This window comes from Taudactylus pleione, unplaced genomic scaffold (assembly GCF_031769625.1).
Source record: "Taudactylus pleione unplaced genomic scaffold, aTauple2 ptg000040l, whole genome shotgun sequence".
In the NCBI taxonomy this organism is placed as follows: domain Eukaryota; kingdom Metazoa; phylum Chordata; class Amphibia; order Anura; family Myobatrachidae; genus Taudactylus; species Taudactylus pleione.
This window is the reverse complement of record NW_028284442.1, coordinates 34,897,277-34,921,778: the sequence shown is the minus strand read 5'-3', so window position 1 is coordinate 34,921,778 and position 24,502 is coordinate 34,897,277. Positions and strand designations below refer to the sequence as shown.

The 24,502-nt window shown below is 40.4% G+C and overlaps 1 protein-coding gene across 2 annotated transcripts; it reads left to right on the top strand.

The window, feature by feature from the left end:
• The first annotated feature begins 438 nt into the window (after positions 1–438).
• On the top strand, positions 439–23,395 carry KLHL15 (kelch like family member 15). Of its 2 annotated transcripts, none has more exons than XM_088455375.1 (3): positions 439–609; positions 2,788–3,499; positions 22,249–23,395. In XM_088455375.1, the coding sequence occupies exons 2-3, from the start codon at positions 2,795–2,797 to the stop codon at positions 23,356–23,358; spliced, it is 1,815 nt and encodes a 604-aa protein (XP_088311501.1). In that variant the 5' UTR covers positions 439–609; positions 2,788–2,794; the 3' UTR covers positions 23,359–23,395. The 2 variants fall into 2 exon arrangements, with proteins under 2 accessions (XP_088311501.1, XP_088311500.1); XM_088455374.1 differs by having other exon boundaries at positions 439–723.
• The last annotated feature ends 1,107 nt before the right edge of the window (positions 23,396–24,502 follow it).

Below are 24,502 nucleotides of genomic sequence, written 5' to 3'. Positions count from 1 at the left end.
AAAACGGTACTGTACCGGCTAAAACGGTATAGTTGGAGGGTATACTTTTGTTTTAAGTATCATGAATCAGCCATCTGAAACATGACGAGGTAGGGCTTCACCACCAACAAGGTCCAAGCATTGAGCACATAAAAAAAAATTGCACTGATAAAAAGAAACAATATCCATCAGTATTTTAGTTTCCTGAGACAAAAGGCAAAATAAAAAGAGAAGGAAAAAAACCCACAATTTTCAAGTTGCCCTGTATCATCCCCGCCCTGCGTCAGCCCTTCAAGGGGACGTAGCACACCTACCACCATTATTCCATTACCAATGCTTTGCAGCCACCACTGCCATCTTTGTTAAGGGAAAGAAAGCACGTACGTAGGTAACGGCGGGTCACGCGGAAAGGGCGGAGCTGAACGGGAATAATTTAGCAAATCAGAGAGGTCTATGCAGGAAAGGCACCAATCCCGATTTGCGGCGTCGTGACGCGTTATCCGGCGCTGGCGGTAGTAGGGCTGTTTCCCGGCCTGGGCGCTACACAGGCAGGAGTATAGGGTCTGGGTGGTGACTGGTGATGGAATAACGGAGCCGGGCGGACGGGTGTGGCCGGGATGCGATGAGCACGTGAGTGCGGGGCTTGCACAGGGCGCTGGCGGCGGGTGGAAGGTGAAGGCCGGATGTTACATCCAGGGCTCTGTGCAGGACCGGTCCCCTCAGTGTGCTCGCTGCTGCTGCTAGGTGAGATCCCCATACTGTCCGCACCCTACCCAAAAGCCATAGTCGCTCTGTTATGTACTATGCAGGAGTCGCTGATCAGAGGAAAGCGGCCTGTAATGTTGTGGAACTACTAGTCCCAGCATGCCATGCTAGCTATCAGCATGCTGGGAGTTGTCATTGCAGAGACTCAGGGGAATGGCAGCTTTATCATCCCTGGTGGTTATTTGCTGAGCAGTTCTTCATCCTATCGTTTGTAATCTGACCCTCCATTAAAATTTGATATAGGTCTATGTGTAGATACATAATCTATATATCTCACGTGTGTCAGAGTTGTGCCGTTTATAAATGAATGACAGTTTTGTTACAGCAACTGTTAATATCACACTGGCATGCTATTTGAATCATTATATTTTATAAAGTGACATAAGGGTTTTGTAATGCAATTCAAGATGTTAAGTGTTTGTTTAATGTCTGTACAGCAAACCTTAATACAAGTACCTATGGGTTTAAAAATTCCCATATTTCTGTAATTTTAGCTTTCTTTGTCTGTACTAGAATCACACCTGGCTGTTAGGTTTGTTTTTTTTTTTTTTTTTTTTTTCTTAGGCATGCGAACTTGCTTTGTCATAGACTAGACCCACATACTCTTTGAAACTGGTGACAAATTGTAATAAATATCATTAGCCTTGCAATTTCCCCTCACATTTAACTTTTTTCTATGATTTATATTGCAAGCAAAGATCCCATACCAGATCCTGGTTTAATTTGACAGAATGTTGGCGCTGCAGTAAATAATTTTTAATTTGCACCATGGGCACACAGTTTGCATTAAAATATAAAAATATATAATTTTTTTTTTTTTTTGATTATATACCATTTGATTGCATGATATAGCAAAAAGAAATCTCTTGTACCCTACATCTGTTTTTATATTTACTTATGGAAGCTTTGACTTGTTTATTGAATCATGACTTTCCTTTCTGTGTAAGTGTTACAGCCAACATATACTTAGTGCAAAAAAAAAAACCAAAACTCCCACTAAAGTATTATGGCCCGTAATTCAATTGCCGGCGAAAAGTCAGAATCCGCAAAAAAGTATTGCCATATTAAATTACGAAGACTTTTCGCGTACGCGGAAAGTCGATGTGATAAGCAAAAAAGTTTAGCCTATGAATACCCGGCGGAAAAAAGTGCAGAATTGCGATAACGGGGTGCAAAGTTGCGGAAACCACTATGCACCCTTTGGACAGTCCCCCAAAGGATAATTGCCTCAAAAAAACGGGAAACAAAGAAGAGCAACCCCCCAAAAAAGCACTACTAGCTAAACACCCCAAAAATGCGAAAGCTAGCGAAATAGACACCAGGGACCCCCCAAGTATGCCCCAGTTGTTTTTATTTTGCAGGTGCTTGCTGCGGGTGGATTTTTCACGATTTTTTAAACTTTACTTTAGCGATTTTAAAATATGGGTTCTGTGCAACTAGGTCTGATTCTGAGTCCCACGCAAGTTACAATGCGTCCGCATCTACTTTGGCTTGTGTTTGTAGGCATGTAGCTATTCTGAGTCATGCAATGCAGGGTAGGTGCCAAATTCAGACAGATCTTCTGCACCTAGCATGGGGTTAGTGGGACATGGCGGTTACATTGATACTTGCGACTATCCACCCATATTCAGAGTAGTATTAGCACATTGTTTGCAGCGGGCAACCAGAATTGCATTGCCATTACGTGCGACTCAGATTCCTGAACCTAGTGTATAACTTAATCTTAGTATTCCCTAGTTTGTATGAAATAAATCAAATGAGTGAGAATTGAAATCCGTTTTGCTGGATGATAAAGTAAGGCACCTGTTTTACTTGGGCATCAATATTCAGTTTCTGATGTATTTTTACTATTGCTTTGTTTTGTTTCTCTTGCCTTGTTTTTTTTTTTTTTTTTCTCTTTTTGAATGGAGGAATCTGTGTCCTCGTACTGTTTATTGCAATGTCATGTTTTATAATTATTGTACGGAGTATATGCCTTACAGTAGATTTGTTTTCATAGGATTATGTTGACCTAATCAACCAGTGTCTTAATGTGTTCCTTAGGTGATTCATGGCTGGGGACGTGGAAGGGTATTCTTCTTCAATCCATGGTAGTAGTGTCTCTGCTGGGTTCAGAGCACTATATGAAGAAGGCCTCTTGGTTGATGTCACCCTTGTGATAGAGGATCACCAGTTCCAGGCACACAAAGCCCTGCTGGCCACGCAAAGTGACTACTTCCGCATCATGTTCACCGCAGACATGCGAGAACGTGACCAGGACAAGATCTACCTGAAGGGATTGACGGCCACAGGCTTCAGCCATGTCCTCCAGTTCATGTACTATGGTAACATTGACCTTAGCATGGCTACCGTTCATGAAATTCTGCAGGCCGCTATGTATGTGCAGCTGACTGAAGTTGTAAAGTTTTGTTGCTCTTTCCTCATGGCCAAGATTTGTCTGGACAACTGTGCAGAGATCATGAGGCTGTTGGATGATTTCAGTGTTGATGTTGAAGGTGTCAAGGAGAAACTTGACTCCTTCCTACTCGAAAACTTTGTTCCCCTTATGGCTAGGCCTGACTTCCTCTCCTACCTTAGCTTTGAGAAGCTTAAGAGCTACCTGGACAATGACCGCCTGAGCCGGTTCCCCGAGATAGAGCTATATGAAGCTGTACAGGCCTGGCTGCGACATGATAGGAGACGCTGGAGGCACACAGATACCATCATTCAGAACATCAGGTTTTGTTTGATGACCCCATCCAATGTCTATGAGAAGGTTGGTGAGTTTGAAAGCACTAGACAGGATTCACCACTTAGCTAGGGCATCACTACACTATTAGGTGAGATATAATTAGACCTCTTACAAAAGGAAAAAGAGAGACAAAAAAACAATGGAAGCTGCGAGGAAAAACTGATCTACTTTTAGCTTTTTCTGTATACAATTTATTTGTTTTTCCTCTTATATACGTTATTACAAAATAAACATTCATTATAGATATAAACTTGGCGTTCTCCAACTAATTCCGCTTCTCGATTAGTATGGAGCCTTAAGGGGGGTATCCACTTAGCGATTTAGTCAAGCGATTGCACGATAACGACGTCGTTATCGCGCAATCGCTTGCAAATCGCACATGCATCGGGTATGTTGTGGTCGGAAGCGACCAGCGATGCGCGTTCACGCTTGTCGCTTCCAACATCGCCCGTACATGCTGGTCAACCTGACGATCTCGTCAGGTTCAGCATGTGCGGGGTTGAGGGATGTGCCTGGACTGAACGAGTGAACGTTCAGTCTAGGCACATCACTAGATATACAAACGAGAGCACAACAGCAATGTCGTAATCGTGCTCTCGTTTGTATATCTAGAAGTGGATACCCGCCTTAAAACTACCATTTTTTTTATTTTTTTCTGTTACTGTAACGTCTTTCACCTTTTATGGTTTCTTTTGTTTGTTAGTTTTGTTTTTCTTTCCAATGACCTGGCTAGTCTTTTCCACCAAAGTCATTTCTGTACTTATGTTTGTTATTATCACCCTTACCAAAATTCCCAGCATTAAATGTTTTAGGTGAGTCTTCTACTGCGTATTGTGCCAGCTGTCTGTAATATCTCACCATTAGTGCTTGGTCCAATTCTTCAAAAAGTTGCCACAGAAAGAACAAACACCTGAAATTCAAGTAGACTGTATTTTGGTGGTCGGTTCTTCCCTAAGCCACCTAGCTGGAGATTTGTCAATTCTGTTTAACTGTAAACCACATATCAAATCTGCTTGGGCAGTTTTTGTCCCACATCGAATCTGCTTGGGCAGTTTTTGTCCCAAATTTTAATTTTCTAAGCAACTGAAGCAATTGGGCAGAAACCAACACTGCAGTAAACTGTTCTGTTTATCTTTCTTTAGTATTAAATAAAGTTGTGTCCTCCCCTACCTGAAACATGGTGGAGGGATAGCGGCTTCACATTGTCAAATTCGCTACATACTGATCGTTACCTGGGCAACGTGCCACAAATAGCGCTAGGGGAAGCAAACTGACAGAACTTTGGAAATGGTTTAAAAAGATGTTACAAATAAATATATACAGCTTTTAATAAAACAGGCGCTCCTCTGTCATGCATATATCACAAAATGTAGTCATCACTATTTTTTGACGACCTAAAATACTAGTTCTTTTCAATAAGAGGTTTGCAAATATCTTCCAAGTATTTGCTTCTCTATTCTGCACTGACAGATATTTCATCTGCTAAAACCTAATCATCTTTATTTGTACCGTGTGCTGCAAAAGTGCTAAGAAATTGTGTGTAGACCGAAACAATTTATACTGTACCTAATTGTGTACTCTTGATATAGGTAATGCTTTATACAGATGTGTCCGCATATATCTAGGCTCAATATGCCACGCAGTGTGATTTGCTTGGCATGAGTGAGCTGCCAGGTCCCATGTAAATCTGCTAGCATCAGATGTCTTTTTTTTCTTTTCCTTTTTTTTTTTTTGCAGAAAGCGTATCTAAATTGCAATGGAACTAGGAGGCACCAGCAGACTCTGCTGAATACGTATACCAGGAATAAAGCCACCGGCACTGCAAAAAGGGACCACCAAATATATGTATACTGGTTTAGTGTTGTAGCAGGTGTTCCATGCTGCTGTTATGGTTATTGACATTGATTGGCTACTTATTATAGTACATTGTACATTTTTTATGTGTTTCATTGGCCAATGATGTTTGTATATTGAATTTTTTTTATTATTTTTACCAATTATAAAGATCTAAATTTGTCCTTAGACATAGCTGATTTATTTCATAATTTTTTTCTATTTACCTAGTTAGGTTTCAGGTGTCCCACAGACTCTGCTGAATAACTTCTTATGTGACACTTGTATGTCTGTGTACGAACCACAATGGAACTTGGAATGAAAAAAGCTGCGGCCGTTACATTGTAGCACTTAGTCGCACACAGATATACAGGTGTCTCATGAGTCTCTGAATCTGTATACTAACAAATTGATCAGCATAGTTTGCTGTTGCGTTCTAGTCACATCGCATTGCGACTTAAACTCATGTTCGGCAAAAAAAAAAACGCCTTGTGCTAGCAGAGTTTCCTGTTACCTGGCACTCCGAGAGGGGCTTTTTGGCACAACTGCAGCAAAGATGTGTAAGCATTAGTACAATCTATCAGCATTTACATTTAGAACTATTGGAAAACTTTAAAAGTTTGTAACTCTTTTCCTGTAGATTTATTTGGCTAGTTCAATACCATGACCTTTGTGATCATGTACTGTTGTGTGAACTGGGTCCTTATCTCTGCTATAGTGCATTGTTATCTTGTAGCTTACATGAACCGTGGATCCCTACCAGTGGTGTTTATAAAATGTGTTAATGTGCCCATCCACTAGCAGACATGAAAACGACTGCAGTCGTTTGTCAGTCTGTGATGAGCCTACACTGAACGAGCAGTCGTTCAGTGCAGGCTCATCAATTATCTGCAAACATGCTCAACCTGATGTAATCAGGTTGACCAGCATGTTTCCACGATGATAGATGTCTAAACGACCAGCGGGCGCGCGCATCGCTGGTCATTTTAGATATTTTTGCAAACAATTGAACAATCGTTATCGTTCAGTCGCTCAACTTAATAGTCTAGTGGATGGGCACCTTTAGTGTTCATTCTAGCACCCTGCACATGTCACAACCCTGTGCAGTTCCTCTTTCCTGCCTGGGGTGTCGCTCTCTGCTCTGGTGCCTCTTGCACACTCTTGTCTGTATCTCAGCAGTGTGTTGCATTACCTGAGTGTGCTAGAAGCACCAGAGCAGAGAGCGACACCCAAGGCAGGAAAGAGGAACTGCATGGGTTGTGACAGGTGCAGGGTGCTAGAATGAACACTAGTATAACTTCTTGCAATGTGGCGGCATTTGTGTGCTGATGTCTGCATTGAGTGTGCAGCTGAAGCCATACTCTCGCAGGCAGCAGATACCTAACTTAAACATTTCAGCGCAACTAATGGTGCATACACACGGTCAGATTTTTCTTCAGATCTTTTCTTCAGAATAAAAATTTAAAAAATCGTTCATATCTGAAGGAAAATCTGACATATCCGACATGTCTGAACGATGCGAGTTCCCGATGGTCAGATAACGATATCTGACATCTGATGTGTTTGCAGTCGGATTTGGCGATTTCAGTCATTTTAATGCAGTCAAAAATCGTTCATAGTTCAAAGCGTTCGTCAAATCGTTCAGATCATTCAAATCGTTCATCTGACAAATCTGACCGTGTGTATGCGCCATTAGTTAGGGCTGAGAATGAACAGAAAAGTGTCTGATTATAAAGTGCACAGGACAGAATTAGCAGATTAAATGTAAAAATCTATAAATGGCTTTTAAGAATTATCCTAATGAGCTCGTTCACATACAGAACTGTAATAAATGACAGTGATTTTGGATCAATCGTTTACTATTATATTACATATCCCCTGGAGGTTACTGTTATAAACCTTAAGCTGGGTACACTCTATGATGAGTACCCAGTTGACTATGCGGTGTACGACGACGTGATGTGACGTTCCATGCCTCATGTAGCAGCATTTGGTCGTCCCATCTGCTGTGCAACACGGCAATTGGGATGATGCGATGAACCATCATTGTGCACGTGCAAACGGATATACACGCTGCATGATCCATTCGATATATTCTTCCGATCTGCGTCAGAATGATACATCGTACAGTATAGCTTAATATATACCCAGCTTTACGTTCCACCCTCCCAATGAGTGTCTAGTTTGAGAACTAATACAATCAAAATCTGTTTGCTCTATATTTATAAATTGAACATGAGCAAGAACATAGACCTTAGATGGACAGATTATGATTGCGAATGCTTTATTGTAGAACTTTCTTGATAGACGGAGCGTAGGCCTGTGCATGTATCTGCTTGAATACTTGCCTCACATATGACATTGGGCCATTTCAGAGTCTTGCATTTCTTATTGCATGCTCTGTAGCTGAACGTACACCTCTATCAGTAATTCAGAGTGCGTCTGCTTGAATGGACGTAACTGTGTGGCAATGGGGTAACCACATGTATGCTTAGTGAGTTTGTCAAGAGCGCGTATAATTATGATGGCTATATAACCAAACACACAGATAAGGGTGATGCGGTTGCATAGATGCTTGGGGCAGTGCTGGCCTCCGTTCCGGAACACATGGTTAAGTTTTCCTTTTTCTGGTAGTGGCGAGGCCAAGGTGTGTTTCTTCTAACACAGACTTCCTGGCCTGGCTACTGAGCTGCGATGGCCAATCTGAGTAATCTCAGGGTTAGTCAGATGGCTGATGGCCTCACAGATGATCCGATGCTGAGTCTGCAATGCCGGCAGGATGCTTTGTTAACCTTAGACCCCTCCTGCCCTTAGATTAATTTCCAAATGCGTCCAAAGACGCAGCAGGGATGTGAACTGCTTTGTTGTGTGTACTTTTTATTTAATCTCCTTGCTTTATGTACAGCTGGTTTTCCCCACTGACTGATACTGCACAGCGATGTGGCACCCTTGTTAATGAAAGATAATTATTAAAATAAAATTTCACAATTTTTAGGGTAGCATGCGGCCCCAAGGCTCCTTCCTGCTTTGCCAAATGTATTTATTAATAGCTTGTAACACTTGTTAAAAAGGCCTGCTGATATGTTATTACAGATAGATGTTGCTTCCTTTGGTTAATTGTAGTTTAACTATCTACTGTGAGTAAGGGTAATGTATGGCTCCTGAAATGTATTATGTTGCTTATCACTAAGCGGTTATTTATTGGGGGGGGGGGGGGGGAATTCCTTTTCAAACTTCATGTCAACCTTCACAACTGGGTTTACACCATAGTCAGCAGAGACAGTAAAAGTATAGTGTGACTCCTTTCCTTTATTTGCTATTTGTGTGGGAGAGATATTTTAGATGTTGGTGTGTGTATACAATTATTCCAGCAAAAAACTTTTATATTACATTTTTTTTTTTAATTTAAGTAAAAAAAAAAAAAACTCATATAAAATATTGTTTTTTTTTTTCTACATTTAAAGCTAGGTTCACACTATACGATATATATAGCCCGGATTGGAACAATATATTGTACTCCTGCAAAGTGTGTACACCCGCACAGTCATTCACTGCATCGTCCTATCTGCTTTTCTGCATAGAATGACATTGTGTTGTACATACAATGAACATTGTGCTGCAGTTACACCAGATTGTGCAGTCTGGGCCTGATTCAGAGCCGCTCGTAAGCGGCCGCTCGCTCCGAGCGATGTTCGCACATATGCGTATGGGTTGTAATGCGCATGCGCCAACCAGTCATTGTGGTCGGAAATCGTGTGCTCGCAAAACAGCGAGGGCCTGCTAATTTGAGTGACTGAATGAGGCGTTTGTGGGTGGTAACAGGAAGGTGCTTGAAAACGGGGAGTGGAGATCCGAACGCAGGCGTGCCAAACGGTCAAAACGGGCATTTAATGGGTGTGCATAATTAACAAAGCAGCGTCATCGACCACGTCACTTGGTTGTCTTTTAGCCTGAAGTAAAATCTACCACAAGCACTGCGAGCAGTTCAGACGCCTTTCGATGTACTCGATTAATCTAATAAATAGCGGAGATGACGTATGATGCGAACGGCCAGGGGGCGTCTTTACAAAATAGCTAGTGCATGTTTCGTTCGGTCACTCAGACATAGAGGCGTCAACAGACCGCAAAGAGCGAGCGCTCAATTTAAATAGCCGGACCCTTTTTCTGAACGACCGTTCGCAAATAGCGTCCGGCTCTGAATCAGGCCCTCTGTACGGTGCACTTTATATGTCGTTACATTGCATTGCACCGTTGCTGGGTCACACATCGTATAGTGCAGACCTGGCTAACCTGTGGCTCTCCATCTGTTGTGAAACTACACATCCCAGCATGCCCTGCCACAGTTTTCGCATTCTCTAATGGCAATACTGTATCTGGGCATGCTGGGACTTTTAGTTTCACAATGGCAGGAGAGCCACAGGTTAGCCAGGTCTGGTATAGTGTGTACCCAGCTTAAAAATTTGCTTCATATTCACAACATCTCACAAGCGACTATATGGGTTGATTTATATTGCCACGTACCATATGAAGACTGAATTCCATCAAGCTGATATTATCAAAAAAGTTTGAAATCTCAATGTCCAGACGTTCATATTAGCAACTATGTTGTAGACCAGACAAACATTATTCCTTGTGGATGTATTATGTAATTCAATTTAGAGCAGCCGAGGTTTAAGCAATAGAGGCAATAATGGTTGTGTGTCAGCAGCGTTGATGCACGTGTTTTCGCTTCTACTTCGGCAAGAGTTCCAGATTAGTGGCGATTTGTAGCTCTCATGGAACAACCGGTCCCACCAAAGAATATATAACGAGCATATAACACCAGATTGTATGGTCCCGTTGGTGTCTTGTCGCTAGTATAGTGCGGTATACAGTCCTGTAAACTTTCCTTACGCCACGAAATCCGTCTCCCCGGTTAGTAGTGTGTTGTGCGTTTTATCGGTCCTTCCATAGTAACAATGCTGTTCAATTCCAAGCTCTGGCTATGATGATATAAAGCAATATTAAATAGCCTAACATTCGAGCCTAACCGTTTTCATTGCAATACCTGCGACATAATCAGGGGTGTGGATCCCTATGTGCTTAAAGTGGGACTGCAGATTAATACCTGATTCTTACCAAAGTTAGTTTGTTCTTTTCCTATGAATCAGGAATTTGTGAATCACTTTTTTTTTTTTTTCTTTTTTTTTTTTCTTTTATAAAGAACCTTTTTAATATCCTGGCCTAAAGTTATTTACTTCTCCAGAACAAAGAGTTCAAGAAGACTGATCATATACAGTGGGGCAAAAAAGGCTGGGATGAGCTACTCGACAATAGGCAAGCAGCTTGGTGAGAAGAGATCAACTGTTGGCGCAATTATTAAAAAATGGAAGAAATACAAGATCACTGACAATCTCCCTCAACAAGGGACTCCATGCAAGATCTCACCTCGTGTGGTATCAATGGTCTTGAGAACGGTGAGGGATCAGCCCAGAACTACACGGGGTGACCTGGTCAATGACCTCAAGAGAGCTGGGACCACAGTCACAAAGGTTACCATTAGTAACACACTACGTCATCATGGATTCAAATCCTGCAGCACCCGAGAGGTCCCCCTGCTTAAGCCAGCACATGTTCAGGGCCGTCTAAAGTTTGCCTGTGACCATCTGGATGATCCAGAGGAGGATTGGGAGAATGTCATGTGGTCAGATGAGACCAAAATAGAACTTTTTGGTATAAACTCCACATGCCGTGTTTGGAGGGAGAAGAATGATGAGTGGCATCCCAAAACACCATACCCACTGTGAAGCATGGGGGTGGAAACCTCATGCTTTGGGGATGCTTTTCTACAAAGGGACAGGACGACTGATCCGTATTACGGAGCGGCTGAATGGGGACATGTATCGTGACATTTTGGGGGAAAAACCTCCTTCCCTCAGTAAGGGCATTGAAGATGCAACGTGGCTGGGTTTTCCAGCATGACAATGACCCCCAAACACACCACCCGGGCAACTAAGGAGTGGCTCCGTAAGAAGCATTTCAAGGTCCTAGATTGGCCTAGCCAGTCTCCAGACCTCAACCCAAAAGAAAATCTGTGGAGGGAATTGAAAGTCCATGTTGCCCGGTGACAGCCCCAAAACATGACACCTCTAGAGAAGATCTGCATTGAAGAGTGGGCCAAAATGCCTGCTGCAGTGTGTGCAAACCTGGTCAAGAACTACAGGAAAAGTTTGACCTCTAATTGCCAACCGAGGTTACTTTACAAAGTATTGAGTTTAACTTTTTGATTGTCCAAATATTATTTTTCCACAAGAATATACAAATAAATTGTTTAAAAATCATACAATGTGATTTCCCGAATTTTTTTGTTCTGATTCGGTCTCACAGTTAAAGTTTACCTATAAAGGAAATTACAGACCTCTCTCATCTTTTAAAGTGCAACAACTTGCACAATCGGTGGCTGTCCAAATACTTTTTTGCCCCACTGTATTTGTTCAAGAGTGTCATTATGCAGGCTTACAAGGGGAACCCTGGTAAGGTGCTAGAAGTAATAAAGGCTCATTCCACAGGGGCTGTTACCATCCTGGGCATGCTGCACTCAGGCTCACACAGATGATTTATGTAGGGCATCTCTTCTTCCCTTATCTACATTATATTCTGGATGTGAGATTCTGTGGATGCTCAGATTGGGAGGAAAAGGCTTCAAATCTTGTTGCTGGGTTGTTGTTGTTGTTGTTTTTTTTTTTTCATGCTTTAATATATGCTTGGACATGTCCCATTTGTGATAGCTGCCATGGAGTATGAAAAGGAAATGATCATTATTAACATTATATACGTTTTCCTTGAAACACTCTACAAGGAAAGATATTCCCACCAGTGTTGTCTGATTTTGTAGGGCAGTTTGGAAAGTTTCTCAAAGACACAGAAGGAAACAAGGAGGTGGGCTGTATACCTCCCAGGAGTTTCTACTCAGCTGGCTAAAGTGGTAACCCATTCAAGGTGGCTACCCTGTTGTATTTCAAGGAATATAATTTAAGTTCTAATTTAGTTAACCCATTTTCTGACGACACCATAAAATATGAAAAAGTAATTAACGCCTTAGCTGAGTAGACAGGAAAAAAGAAACACCCTTGGAATGTATTTAGTGGGGGCACTTCCTTCCTAGGTAAGCCCCTTCCTATGAGTGCTTCATGGGAAAGTTAGTTGTAGCACAGGTTTGTTCACAATATTTCTCTTCTCTGTACTCTTGGAAGGGAAGAGAACTAGTTAAACTCGTGTGTGTGTGTGTGTGTGTGCGTGCACGCAACATGTTATGAAGCTTTATCTGGGATGTAGTCTGCATCTGGAGTGCGGGATGCCGACTGTCAAACTACCGGCGCCGGCATACCGAAAGTAAGTATTGGGGTTTAGGGGGAGGGATAGTGTTAGGCACTAAGAGGGGAGGGTTAGGTTTTTGGAGCGTGGAAGTTAGGTTTATGCACTGGGAGAGGAGGTTAGGGATAAGTATGAGGTAGGGGTTAGTGTTAGGTTACTTACGTAAAGTAGTCGGGATTCTCACCGGATGCCACGTTCGGTATTAAGACCGGCGGCATCCCGGCCGCTGGGCTCCCATACCCAACCCCTTTATCTAATTATTATGTGGGACCTTTGTGTTTGGCTTGTATCTCAACTCTGCCTCCTGAAAAATTAAACAATTAATTTCCTGGGAGATGTCACTGCAGACCTTCATTAATATACATGTTAGAGGAGACCCAGAGCAATAAGAGTGGATATAGGTCCTGCAGGTGGATTCTCTTGTGAGTCATGCAGTGAGCCAGGATTGAATCCTAAAGTTATGAATGTTTTACCTAAACATATCAACAAAACCATTGGGAAAGATGAAATGTCAGCCTCGGCCACTTCTTCAGCTCCAACCCGCCAAGAAGCGACGTCTTATATAATATATCCCATAACGTGTACTTATCACTTTGAGGAGGAAGTAGTTTGTAAATAGTGTTAAATGACTATGACAAAAATTGATGCAGCCATAACCAGCTGGTCTACAAAGAAAAATATTCAATCAGAAAAGGATTTCATATGTTGCTCATGTTTGAAAGACTTCTGTCTGTGGAAATAGGTAGGATTAAATATTTACAGCGAAGTAGAATGAGTAACCTGGGCATGATTTAAGAAAACATGAACTGTTGGTGTGTATAAGGACTAGCTTTGGTAGACATTGTATTAAAAGATGGAGGTCCATTAAAGAATCTTGCAGATAGGAAAATGGAAAGCTGCTTTAGCAAACTTCATGATTTTCAAGAACTGTACCTAAGTACAATGTGACTGGATTCAGTCTCCAGAGCACTTAAACTATGGGCAGAGATCCTTCATAAGGACACGCAAGAGAAAATAAGTACCGTGTGTTTTATTTAGAAGTACTGAATGATGCAAGTAGGAATTGATTGTGAAGCTTTACTGGATGGACTTTCTCATTCAGAAGTGTCTCTAGCAGAGTAGTAACCAAATGGCAGCTCTATGGTAGCTGCAGTCGGTGGCAGACCCAGAATCGTTTAACTAAACTTCTGTTTTTGGTTGGTTTGTTTTTTGGCGGGGGAATAACTGGACTTGAAGATACAAGAAATCTTTGGAAATGAACATTATACTTTATTGCAAGATAAGAGAAATAGAAGTTTTCCTTCATCATCTTTGCGACAACATGTCTGAATCACAGCGCTATCAGCCAGGAATGCAGTATTATCAGCAATTTGGTGGAACTATATTTAAATAGTCTTTTTGGGTAGGTTTACTAAAGACTCTAAGAATGAAAATTGGAAGTGTTGCCTATAGAATCAGGTGATCATTTATTAGAATGCAATAGAGAAATGATAGCTAAAATCTGATTGGCTGCTATGGCATCACCTCCACTTTTCATTTTTTTAGAAGATTTTGTAAATCTACACCTTTTTGATCCTTCAAGAAGAAAGATGGTAAGTCATGGCCAAAGCTCTAGCAATTGTTTAATAAGTTTCTTATATAGCGCAACATATTTTGTTGCACTTCACAATTGGAAACATTAATAGAACAAAACTGGGTAATAACAGACAGACACAGAGGTAGGAAGGCCCTGCTCGCAAGCTTACAATCTATAGGGAAATAGGCATTGATACACAAGGATAGGTGCTACATATTGGATATTGGTCCAGCCAGATTGCAGAGGTTCTTGGTGGGCTGCCAGTCACACAGAGGATGTTGGCCAAAAGTCAGGAGGATGTGAAAGAAAGAAAAATGTGAAGTTATGTGTGGACTGTGAGAGGGGATGTAATTAGATATGGAAGGTTACGTGGGTGGTTCTGGAATCTGATGAGCTTGTCTGAAGAGGTGAGTTTTCAGGGAACGCTTGAAAGGTTGGAGACTAGAGGAAAGTATTATTGTGCGAGGAAGGGCATTCCATAGCGTAGGTGCATCCCGAAGAAAGTCCTGTAACCATTAATGGGAGCAAGTAATGCATGTGGATGAGAGACACAGATCTTGTGCTGAGCAGAGAGGTCAGGTTGGGAGATATTTTGATATGAGTGAAGAGATTTATGTTGGTGTGGTTTGGTTAATAGCCTTATGTGTAAGTAAAAGTATATTGTATGGAATACGGTGTAAAACCGGTAATAAATGGAGGGACTGACAGAGTGGAACAGCAGTTAATGCATGTTTGGTGAGGAAGGTCAGCCTCGCAGCTGCATTCATAATGGATTATAGTGGTGAGAGCCAGCAGCCAGTTTTTGGGAAATTTCAATGCGGAAAAGAATGAGTGCATGGATTAGAGTTTTTGCAGTGTAATGTGTAAGATATGGTCGAATTTTGGTTGTTTTTTTTAGATTTATGTAGCATTATTTTGAGACAGATTGAATGTGGGAAACAAAGGACCGTTCCGAGTCAAGGATGACACCTAGGCAGCGAGCTTGTGGGGTAGGGTGGATTGTCGAGTTATCAACAATGATAGAGATATTAGGTTGTTAACTACTATTGGCCGGTGTAAATATAAATAATTCTGATTTGGAAATATTAAGTTTGAGGTGGCGAAATGACATCCAAGATGAAATGGCAATGACTTGTCTATACCATCTTACATGGAATCCTGTGAGTGGCAGGATTTCAATATATTTAGAGACATTGATGATCACCCCCTTAAGCTCAATGGGTTCACCACATCATCAACCAAGGGCATCAAATGGAATTTCACTCTTTACCTAGAGGAAGTATTTTAGTGAAAACCTGAGTTAATCCTCTCCAGTGACTATAGGAGGTATTTTAGAACAGTCTACAAGCTCTCTTGAAATTAATTTGTCCTGAACAAGTGACACAGATGGCTCATGTTTTTATTCCAAGATTTTCCTGATTGACAAAAAGCATCAGGGAGCTTTTGAATAATTCTGAATCTGAGGTATGTCAGTCAATTTATGCCAAATATTTCCACATGGAAACTGTACTGTCCATTGTCCAGGCCATAAAGAAAGGAGCCTTACGCGAATAGTTCTATAAGGTGTGTATGTCCACTTTCTTATCATTTTGTCAAATTATTTGTGCTTGGCTGCCATTTGCACTGTCTGGCTCTCCAAGGACCTTCACCAAAGCACTCTGGTGCCCGCTCTTGGTATGGCCTGTCTTGAAAATGTTCTTGTAATCGTAAAGTTGGCACACAGAAGAGTCCAAACAATTACTTTTTTTTCAAGTACATGATTAAATAATTAGAATAGTAAAGAGCCATCTACTTCCTTCATTACAATTCTTCGGGGCTAAAAGTAAACACTGCAAAAGAGACAGAATCTTTGTCCAAAGCATCTAGTTTATCTGCTTCAGTCTCCGGTATTGCTGCCAGTAAGAAACTGTTCCCATCCACTATAGGCATTCTTTCTTGGGCAAGGTGGCATATGAGAGAACTTGACATAATCGATCTGTGGGATTTCAATCCAGTGTCTCAATCTAGTACTCATTCTTTCATCCTGCCTCTATCCCAGAGATTTTTTTTGGACAATTGGAAGTCTAAGAGATCAGGGTGCTTCCCTCTCAGAACTAGACTGGATTGTGCACATCAGACTCCAGCGTTAAAGGCTGGGAGCCCTCATACTTTCAGAAGTGATACTAGGCGTTTGGCAACGAATGAAAATTGCCTGCACACAAATATTCTGGAAATGAGGCCAGTGTGGCGTGCGATTTAGCATTTTCATCTTCTCTACACAAAGAACTGGACAATAGTTGTCGTCTTAAACCTTCAAGGTGTCACCAAAAGCAGAATCCTAATTGGGTAGTATCAGTTACGACATGGACAGTAAATAATTTGAAATCCCTCTCTGCATTCATTGTAGCAGGCAAAGATAACAACATAACAGATTCTGTCGAAACCAAGTCCATCCAGGTAAAAAAAAATTTTAGTACAGTAATAGACTTTATAGCCACAACCTCAAACAACAAGGTAACTCCATTTTATTTCCATCACAGGGCACCAGAACAAAAACAATAGATGGTGTTGATTTTAAATGGAACTTCTAATGAGGGTATGTGTTCCCTCCTTTTCCTTTCGTTACCCAAGCAAGATCAAGGATGTTAGAGAGCAAAGCAGTGGAAGTCATATCCGTGCTTCCATTTTAGCCCCACCACCAGTTTCCATGGACTTTGGGAATTCTACTGGAACTATTTTGACATCTGCCATTGCGGATCAATTTTACAACTTAATCCAAATGCCTTGTATTTGAGTGTGTTGACATTGCATGGCCATTAAGCAAGGAAGTCTCTGAAAAAGAAATTGATGTACTTGCTAAAAGCTAGAAAATTAAAATTATGCCACTATTTACTTATGGATTAGACATTCATTCTATTATGCAAAATTTGTTCATCCTGACTGGCTACGATTCTACAAATTCCGGATTTTCTTCATAATATCACATTGGACATTTGAGCATCTGATCCCTTTCAGTGTTTGGTGTTTTTGGTCGCAGTTATGACTGCCCGTCCAGTGTGTGACCTATATACTCCTATAATGTAATTTATTTACTTTTATTCTTTTAAGTTTCTACTTTTGATATCAGAAAATTTGCCTTCTTATTGTCTACAACCAACAAAAAAGAAAAACATTGACCAGCTATGGATCTGGTTAGGGCAATGTCTGTGTACCTTTCCAAAATGAGTTAAGGAAGATTAACTTTGTCCTATACAACACAATTAGGAAACCTCCCTACTGGCGCTGTCTAAAACATATATATATATATTTTTTTTAAAACATTTTTATTGTAAAACCGCAATAAACAATATAACATGTTGGTCAGAAAATGACAAGACATCAATAGGACCACAACAGTAATGTGCAATACAATGGATCCATGAGGAACGTATCAATACAGGAATTAAAATGGTGGTTCACCTGAAGACAAGGTTTCTTCATTATACCAGGCTGTAAGTTGAACTGCAGCTCGAAGCGTGTCTTTAACCTGAGGTGTTAATGTGTGAACATATGGAAGCCAAATATTAAAGAACTTCTCTGCTTCCTTGTCTTTATTAAGGGATAGTTCTAGCCAATCCATATTAGATAGGTATGTAATTCTAGGTTGTAAAAGACTGAGCGTTAAAGTGTCAGTGGATATCCATTGAGATAATATTGTTTTTTTCGCAGCTGCTGCAATCTTTGCTAGTAATAGACGGGCACCCCCAGGGTGACAGGACGACCCAGATGATGGTACAATATCCCACATAGCCCACTCGGGTGTTAGTTCAAAAATAATTCCCAACTTGGTGGATATATATGTGTGTACTAAGGACCAGAACCTCTGTACCTCCGCACAGTGCCACATACAATGCATTAGATCCGCACCAGGTTGACCACATTTAAAACAAGTACCTGTGATGAGTCTTAATTTGGGTGTGAAATAGGCGCGATGCAATAATTTATATTGCATTTCAGCGTATGAAGCCGGAATGAATTGCTTATTAAGTCTAACAAAAGATTTTAGAATGGTGGATAGGGGTATGTTAGGGAATGTGGAATGCCACTTGGCAAGTCCCACCGTCTCCACTTCCAAATTTATTTCCCGGCGTATATGTCTAAAACATTTTTAAGAAATTGTTGCGTTCCTGATAGTGTGACAAGCACCCTCATATTTTCAAAAGCATTTTATCTGATTCTCCAAAGGAATCCCTCCAAAAGAAATAAAATGCATATGGTGCAGTAACTTCTAATACAATGGGAAGATGTGATGTCATTCCTTCACCAAGTGGACTGCCTTGTAGTGGTGGCGGAGATCGGGTGGAGAACTGAGGCTGAGCCAGGAGGTGACCTGGGACTTCGTGGTGTCCTGAACTATTACATGCCCATTTATCCAAGGGAGCCAGTAATTGCTTTACCTTACTACTGTGAGGATGCATCCACATTGATTGTCATTTTAACCTTTTTGTATATATATATATATATATATATATATTTGTTGATGATAATATTTTATATTAAAGTATTACACTATGCAATGTATCCTTTGTTTTGGTTATACACAGAGCCAAGAGGAGGGAGGACAAAGATTATTATTATTATTATTCTTCTCTTTGTGGTGCCGTTCTGCATTTCCATAAGGGGGACTGGTTGAAGATTGACACATGGAGGTGTTGCACATATGGAGCTAAATGTAATAGACTGCGAGCCGGTGCTGCTGTGGGAATACATGCAAGTATGCCCATATTTTTAAAGCAGCAAGCATGTTAAAGGCTAAACCAAGCTGTAAAAATACGGACATACACTCCTGTATTCCCACAGCAGCGCTGGCTTGCATTTAGCCCATGATTTGTTTACTTGGTATAGGAATATCATCACATCTTCCCATTGTATGAGACATTACTGCACCGTATGCATTTTATTTTTTTTAGGTATACCTTTAAATAATCAGATTAAGTTCCTTTTGAAAATACGAGGAGGACATCTGTCATACTGTATCAAGGGACGAAATATCAGCTGGATTAGATAGCGCCAATGGAGAAGTTTCCTAATTGTGTTGTATATGTCGAATTGTTTGGAAGTGTGGGAACCACTTCCAAGGTCTCCACCCCATAGGCAGCTTACATTTGCACACATAGTATACCAATAAGCTGCTTTTTTTCCCATATATCTTTTTGTCCTTTCTGTAGGATCTCAATGACGTGCTTGATCCAAAAATACTCTTGCAAGATTGATGTAATTGTACAGGCTTACAATTGGAACGGATTAGGTTAAGGGCAGTGGTAACCTCCTGGACTTATTCATATCTTTACCAGACATGGGGGCTGATGCGAAGTTGTGCATACACATGTTTTAAAGCATATTGTGTGTTTTTGCGCTGCATATGCAAGAACGTGTGATGTAGGATCATACGTGTCCACTTGTGACCCAAAGTGCGAAAAAGATCTGTGACTGTGCACAGTTTGGTATAGGCATGCCAACGTAACCTCAAGATTTGTAGAATTGGACGGGAGCCTAAATAAGCCTCTATCCAGTTGTATCATTTGCACAAATTATATACTTTTATGTAAGTTCTACCTGATTATAACTATGAAAAGGAGCGCATGGGTAGAGGCATTTGGCTCCAGAAACACTATGTTGGGTCAGTTCTGCATCGAGCCTATTATCTTCTATGTGTGTGATTTTGTGCGGCTGTTCAGTGTGGATGCGGTCAATCTCTTTTGTTACAAATTACTTGTACTATTTTTTATAAATCCTTAGAATGTAAGCTCCTATGAGCAGGGCCCTCTACCCTCTTGTGCATCTCCTTACTTTACCTTCATCTACTTCTTACTCTCTACCAGGGCACCTAACACTTGATTGCTTTGCATTGTTGCTTATCTGGGTGTTATGGTCGTGAATGTAGCAATGTATATTATCCATGTCCTGTAATGTATTGTACTGTACTGTAAGTCACTGTAAATCAATCTATTTGTTTATGTACTTTATAAGGCGCTGCAGAACAATTGTGGCGCCATATAAATAAACGATAATAATAATAAATCTACACCGGTATTTCCCATTTGTGATGGCTACCATGGAGTTTGAAAGCCAAATATTTGCCATTAAGTTATTTTCCTACAAATGCTATGTTAGCCCAATATTCCTACCACTACTGTCTGTTTTTCAGGACAACTTGGTACGTTTTTCAGAGTTGCCAAAATTTTATTTTTGTATTTCTATTTTTTTAATTTCTTGTCTCTATTTCTTGCCATGAAGTATTTTAAGAAAAAGTTCATTTTAATTTTCAAGTTTACAGGTAATTTCCTCAATAAGTGTAGCTGTTTTTGTGAGCTACACAAATATTCATGAACATGCAGCCTGTATGTTTTCTAAGCACTAGATAACAAATAAAATGTTAGCAGCAGGGTGGTAAATGGTCACATTATTTTTATGTAATATTGATTTGTATACCTGCACACACTAATGGTCTACCATAGTCTCCAGGTTGATGCTAAACATGGCCCATAGCCTCCAATTGGGGATGCCACCTGACTGGTAAAACTGGGCATCGTCACCAATGTTATTTATAGGGCAGAAACTTAACTGAGATACTGTAGACATTGGTATTTTGTTCCATTAAATACGGGAACCATTAGATGCCTTTCATTGCTCTTGCTCCTGTCGTATGTCTGTGCTTATATTGTGTATGACCATGCAATATATCTTTCTAGTTTTAATATTCGTGGCTATAATTGCATTTGGGAAAGATTTATCCAGTGGTTGTTCCATATAGTAAGTCCTATAATGCTAACTGCACTTTGAGAAACCATGAAGCACTGCATAAAGTTATGCCAATGTTTAATTTCTTGTGCAAACACCGGATACTAATACAGCTGTGATCAGATACCAAAAACAAACTCCTTTTATAGCGGATGTGGTTACCTACTGTATATTGTTATGCTGGGACTAAGTTATGCCATTATTCTGCAACCATAATAAATAGCAGATACCAATCCCTGCCACTGTGGTGAACAGCAGAGGGGACAGAGTGTGTAGAGTTGTGGACAGCAGGGAGAAAGAGGGAGTGTGGAGTTGTGGATAGTAGGAAGGACAGAAGAGTGTTGGGGCAAGGACAGAAAGGGGACCAGGGGGAAGAAGTGGGATGGACAGTGGGGGTAAGGGAAGGAAGGGGGGTGGATAGCAGGGAAGACTGAGGGGAGTAAGAGGGATGGACAGCACAGAGGACAGAGGAGAGGGCTTGGGAAAGACAGAAGGGGGGAGGGGGTGGAAAGCAGGAATTTCAAAAATGGTCCCAGGATTGGAATCCCTAGTAGAGACATGCATAAAACAGGAGGTTGAAATACTCATTGATGCTTTTGTTGGCACTAATGCTGTATTTGAATAAACGCTCTCAGTATTGGCCTACATGTACAATTTTACATATTTTATTTTGTTAAGAAGAGTAATTACATCAGACATTTTACGTTCTGTGTTTGTATCTAGAATATGTGTGGTTGCTGCTGCTATTGAGTTAAGACAAATATAGGCTCACTCTATTTATTTATTTTATTTTCTACAAATATTTAGGGAACTAGTTTTTGTATATAACCCAGGTTACACAGCCTAAGTAAAATGATTAGACATGGAGGTAGCCCTGTTTGTTGGCAGATAAAGCAGTGTAGAAGGTCTCAGACTGCATATTCCACATGCATAGTGGCTTAGGTTTAAAATCAACACTTCTTTCCTACTGGTGTCACTGAGAACTACCAGGATCTTTGTGTGTTTGTGGTGGTCAATCATTTCTTGTATACAGTTTAATGTTATTAGCACTTTTCTTATTACTATAGTTGTATTCATTTGTCCAGAATTAAGAAAAGAGGTCATCACCAGGAACAGTGTATTGTAAACTAGTCTACTGGCCCATTTTGTAGAACGTGGGCATTGCATATAAAATGACATTTAGTTTACCATAGATCTTATCTATTATTATTTATATATATTTTTTTTTACATATTTTCTGTTCTGTTCACAGGTGAAAACATCTGAATTTTACCGATACTCGCGTCAGCTGAGGCATGAGGTTGAGCAGGCACTAAATTACTTTCACAATGTAAGTGAACAACCCTTAATCGAAATGAAATCCAATCACATTCGCTCTGCTAAACCTCAGACTGCAGTATTCCGAGGGATGATTGGACATAGCATGGTCAACAGCAAAATCCTCCTTTTGCACAAACCGCGGGTATGGTGGGAGCTAGAAGGTCCTCTTGTACCTCTGCGACCTGACTGCCTTGCTATTGTCAACAACTTTGTTTTCTTACTTGGAGGAGAAGAACTGGGCCCAGATGGAGAATTTCATGCTTCGTCCAAAGTCTTCAGATATGACCCACGACAAAACAGCTGGGTGCGAATGTCTGATATGTCCGTTCCTCGGTCAGAGTTTGCAGTAGGTGTTATTGGGCGGTATATTTATGCTGTAGCTGGGAGGACTAGAGATGAGACCTTTTTTTCTACAGAGCGTTACGATATCATAGAAAACAAATGGGAATTTGTGGATCCTTATCCAGTAAACAAGTATGGTCATGAGGGTACAGTTCTCAACAATAAATTGTTCATCACTGGTGGGATTACGTCGTCTTCAACTTCTAAGCAGGTTTGTGTTTTTGACCCAAGTAAAGAAGGGACTGTGGAACAGAGGACCAGAAGAACACAGGTGCTCTCAAACTGTTGGGAGAACAAGTGCAAAATGAACTACGCTAGATGCTTTCACAAGATGTTATCCTACAATGGCAAACTGTATGTGTTTGGTGGTGTGTGTGTTATATTAAGAGCATCTTTTGAATCCCAAGGATGCCCCTCCACAGAAGTTTACGATCCTGAAATGGATCAATGGACGATCTTGGCGTCGATGCCCATTGGCAGGAGTGGCCACGGCGTGGCTGTGCTGGACAAACAAATCATGGTGCTCGGTGGTCTGTGTTACAACGGCCACTACAGCGACTCTATTCTGACGTTTGATCCGGAGGAAAACAAATGGAAGGAGGATGAATATCCCAGAATGCCTTGCAAGCTGGATGGCTTACAAGTATGCAGTCTACATTTTCCAGAATATGTTTTAGAGCACGTGAAACGGTGCACTTAAACATTAGCAATCTCAAAATAAACTCCTGTTAGCATTTTATTTTTACTTTTTTTACGTCTTTTAAGCAATTCAGATCTTATACCCACTTTTTGCTTTGTGTAAGGTAATTATTAAATGCTTTCAGTGAAACGGGAAGCAGTCCTATGTTTTCAAAAGAAATTGCCTAAAATTAGTAATGGGTCTGGCGCCTGAATCTTGCATAAAGTGTCAATGTGATGTGAGTAAGGTTTTACATTTTTAAAAAAATTATTTATTTTCTTTTTGTTCTCTTATTTGAATGATAATCTGAGTTTTTATTTTTTGTTTTGTTTTTTTTTGTTGTTTTAAATCCCCAATCTGCAATGATCTCATGACATGTGGATTAAAACTAATGTTCTATATCGGGGTCGGCTTATTATAAAATATTTAAAAGATTCTGCAGGTTTATTGATATTAACTTCTATGTTAAATTCTCCTTTCCTCTGCAAATCTTTCATCTTTAAATATCTGCATGACTCAGGCCTCCTGCTACCTCCAATATTATAGCTGCAATACTTTTAAACCTATTCAGTATGTGATCTATAAATGAATTCTATAAAACTTCAGCAGAACTGATCACTTACAAACTTTGTCATAAATTGCGACTTGGGCACAGCACAAAGACTCTTTTTGAAGGTTTGCAGAAACCTTAAACGGAAAGGAAAAAAAAAATGGAAACTTTTATATACTTCTTATTAAGCCTCGCTGATATCTATTTCTTTAAATTACAAAAATATAAATATGCATTATTGTACTGATGACTGTGGGTTAAAGCTTGTTGAACACAGGTGTTTTTATATATTTTGTATTTATTTTACAACTGGGGCAGATGCACTTGGTGTAATGTAATTCACACTGCTTTATTTGGTATTTTCTTTCTGTTTTAAAAGGGCCACTAAACCTAAAAACAACAGTTGTATTGTATGAACGCTCAAAGTAAAATACAGCCATGAAATGTTTTTTTTTTTAATTCCGGATAAAGTAAAATTTTAACCTGCATATGGATTTGTGAATAGGACAATTGCTTACTTGATGTAGGTAGTCCTCTTAAGCGATGTCCGTGAACAAAATAGAAGAGCATATTATCTTTTGGGTGCAGAAAGCTTAGCACACAGGGTGTTTAGAG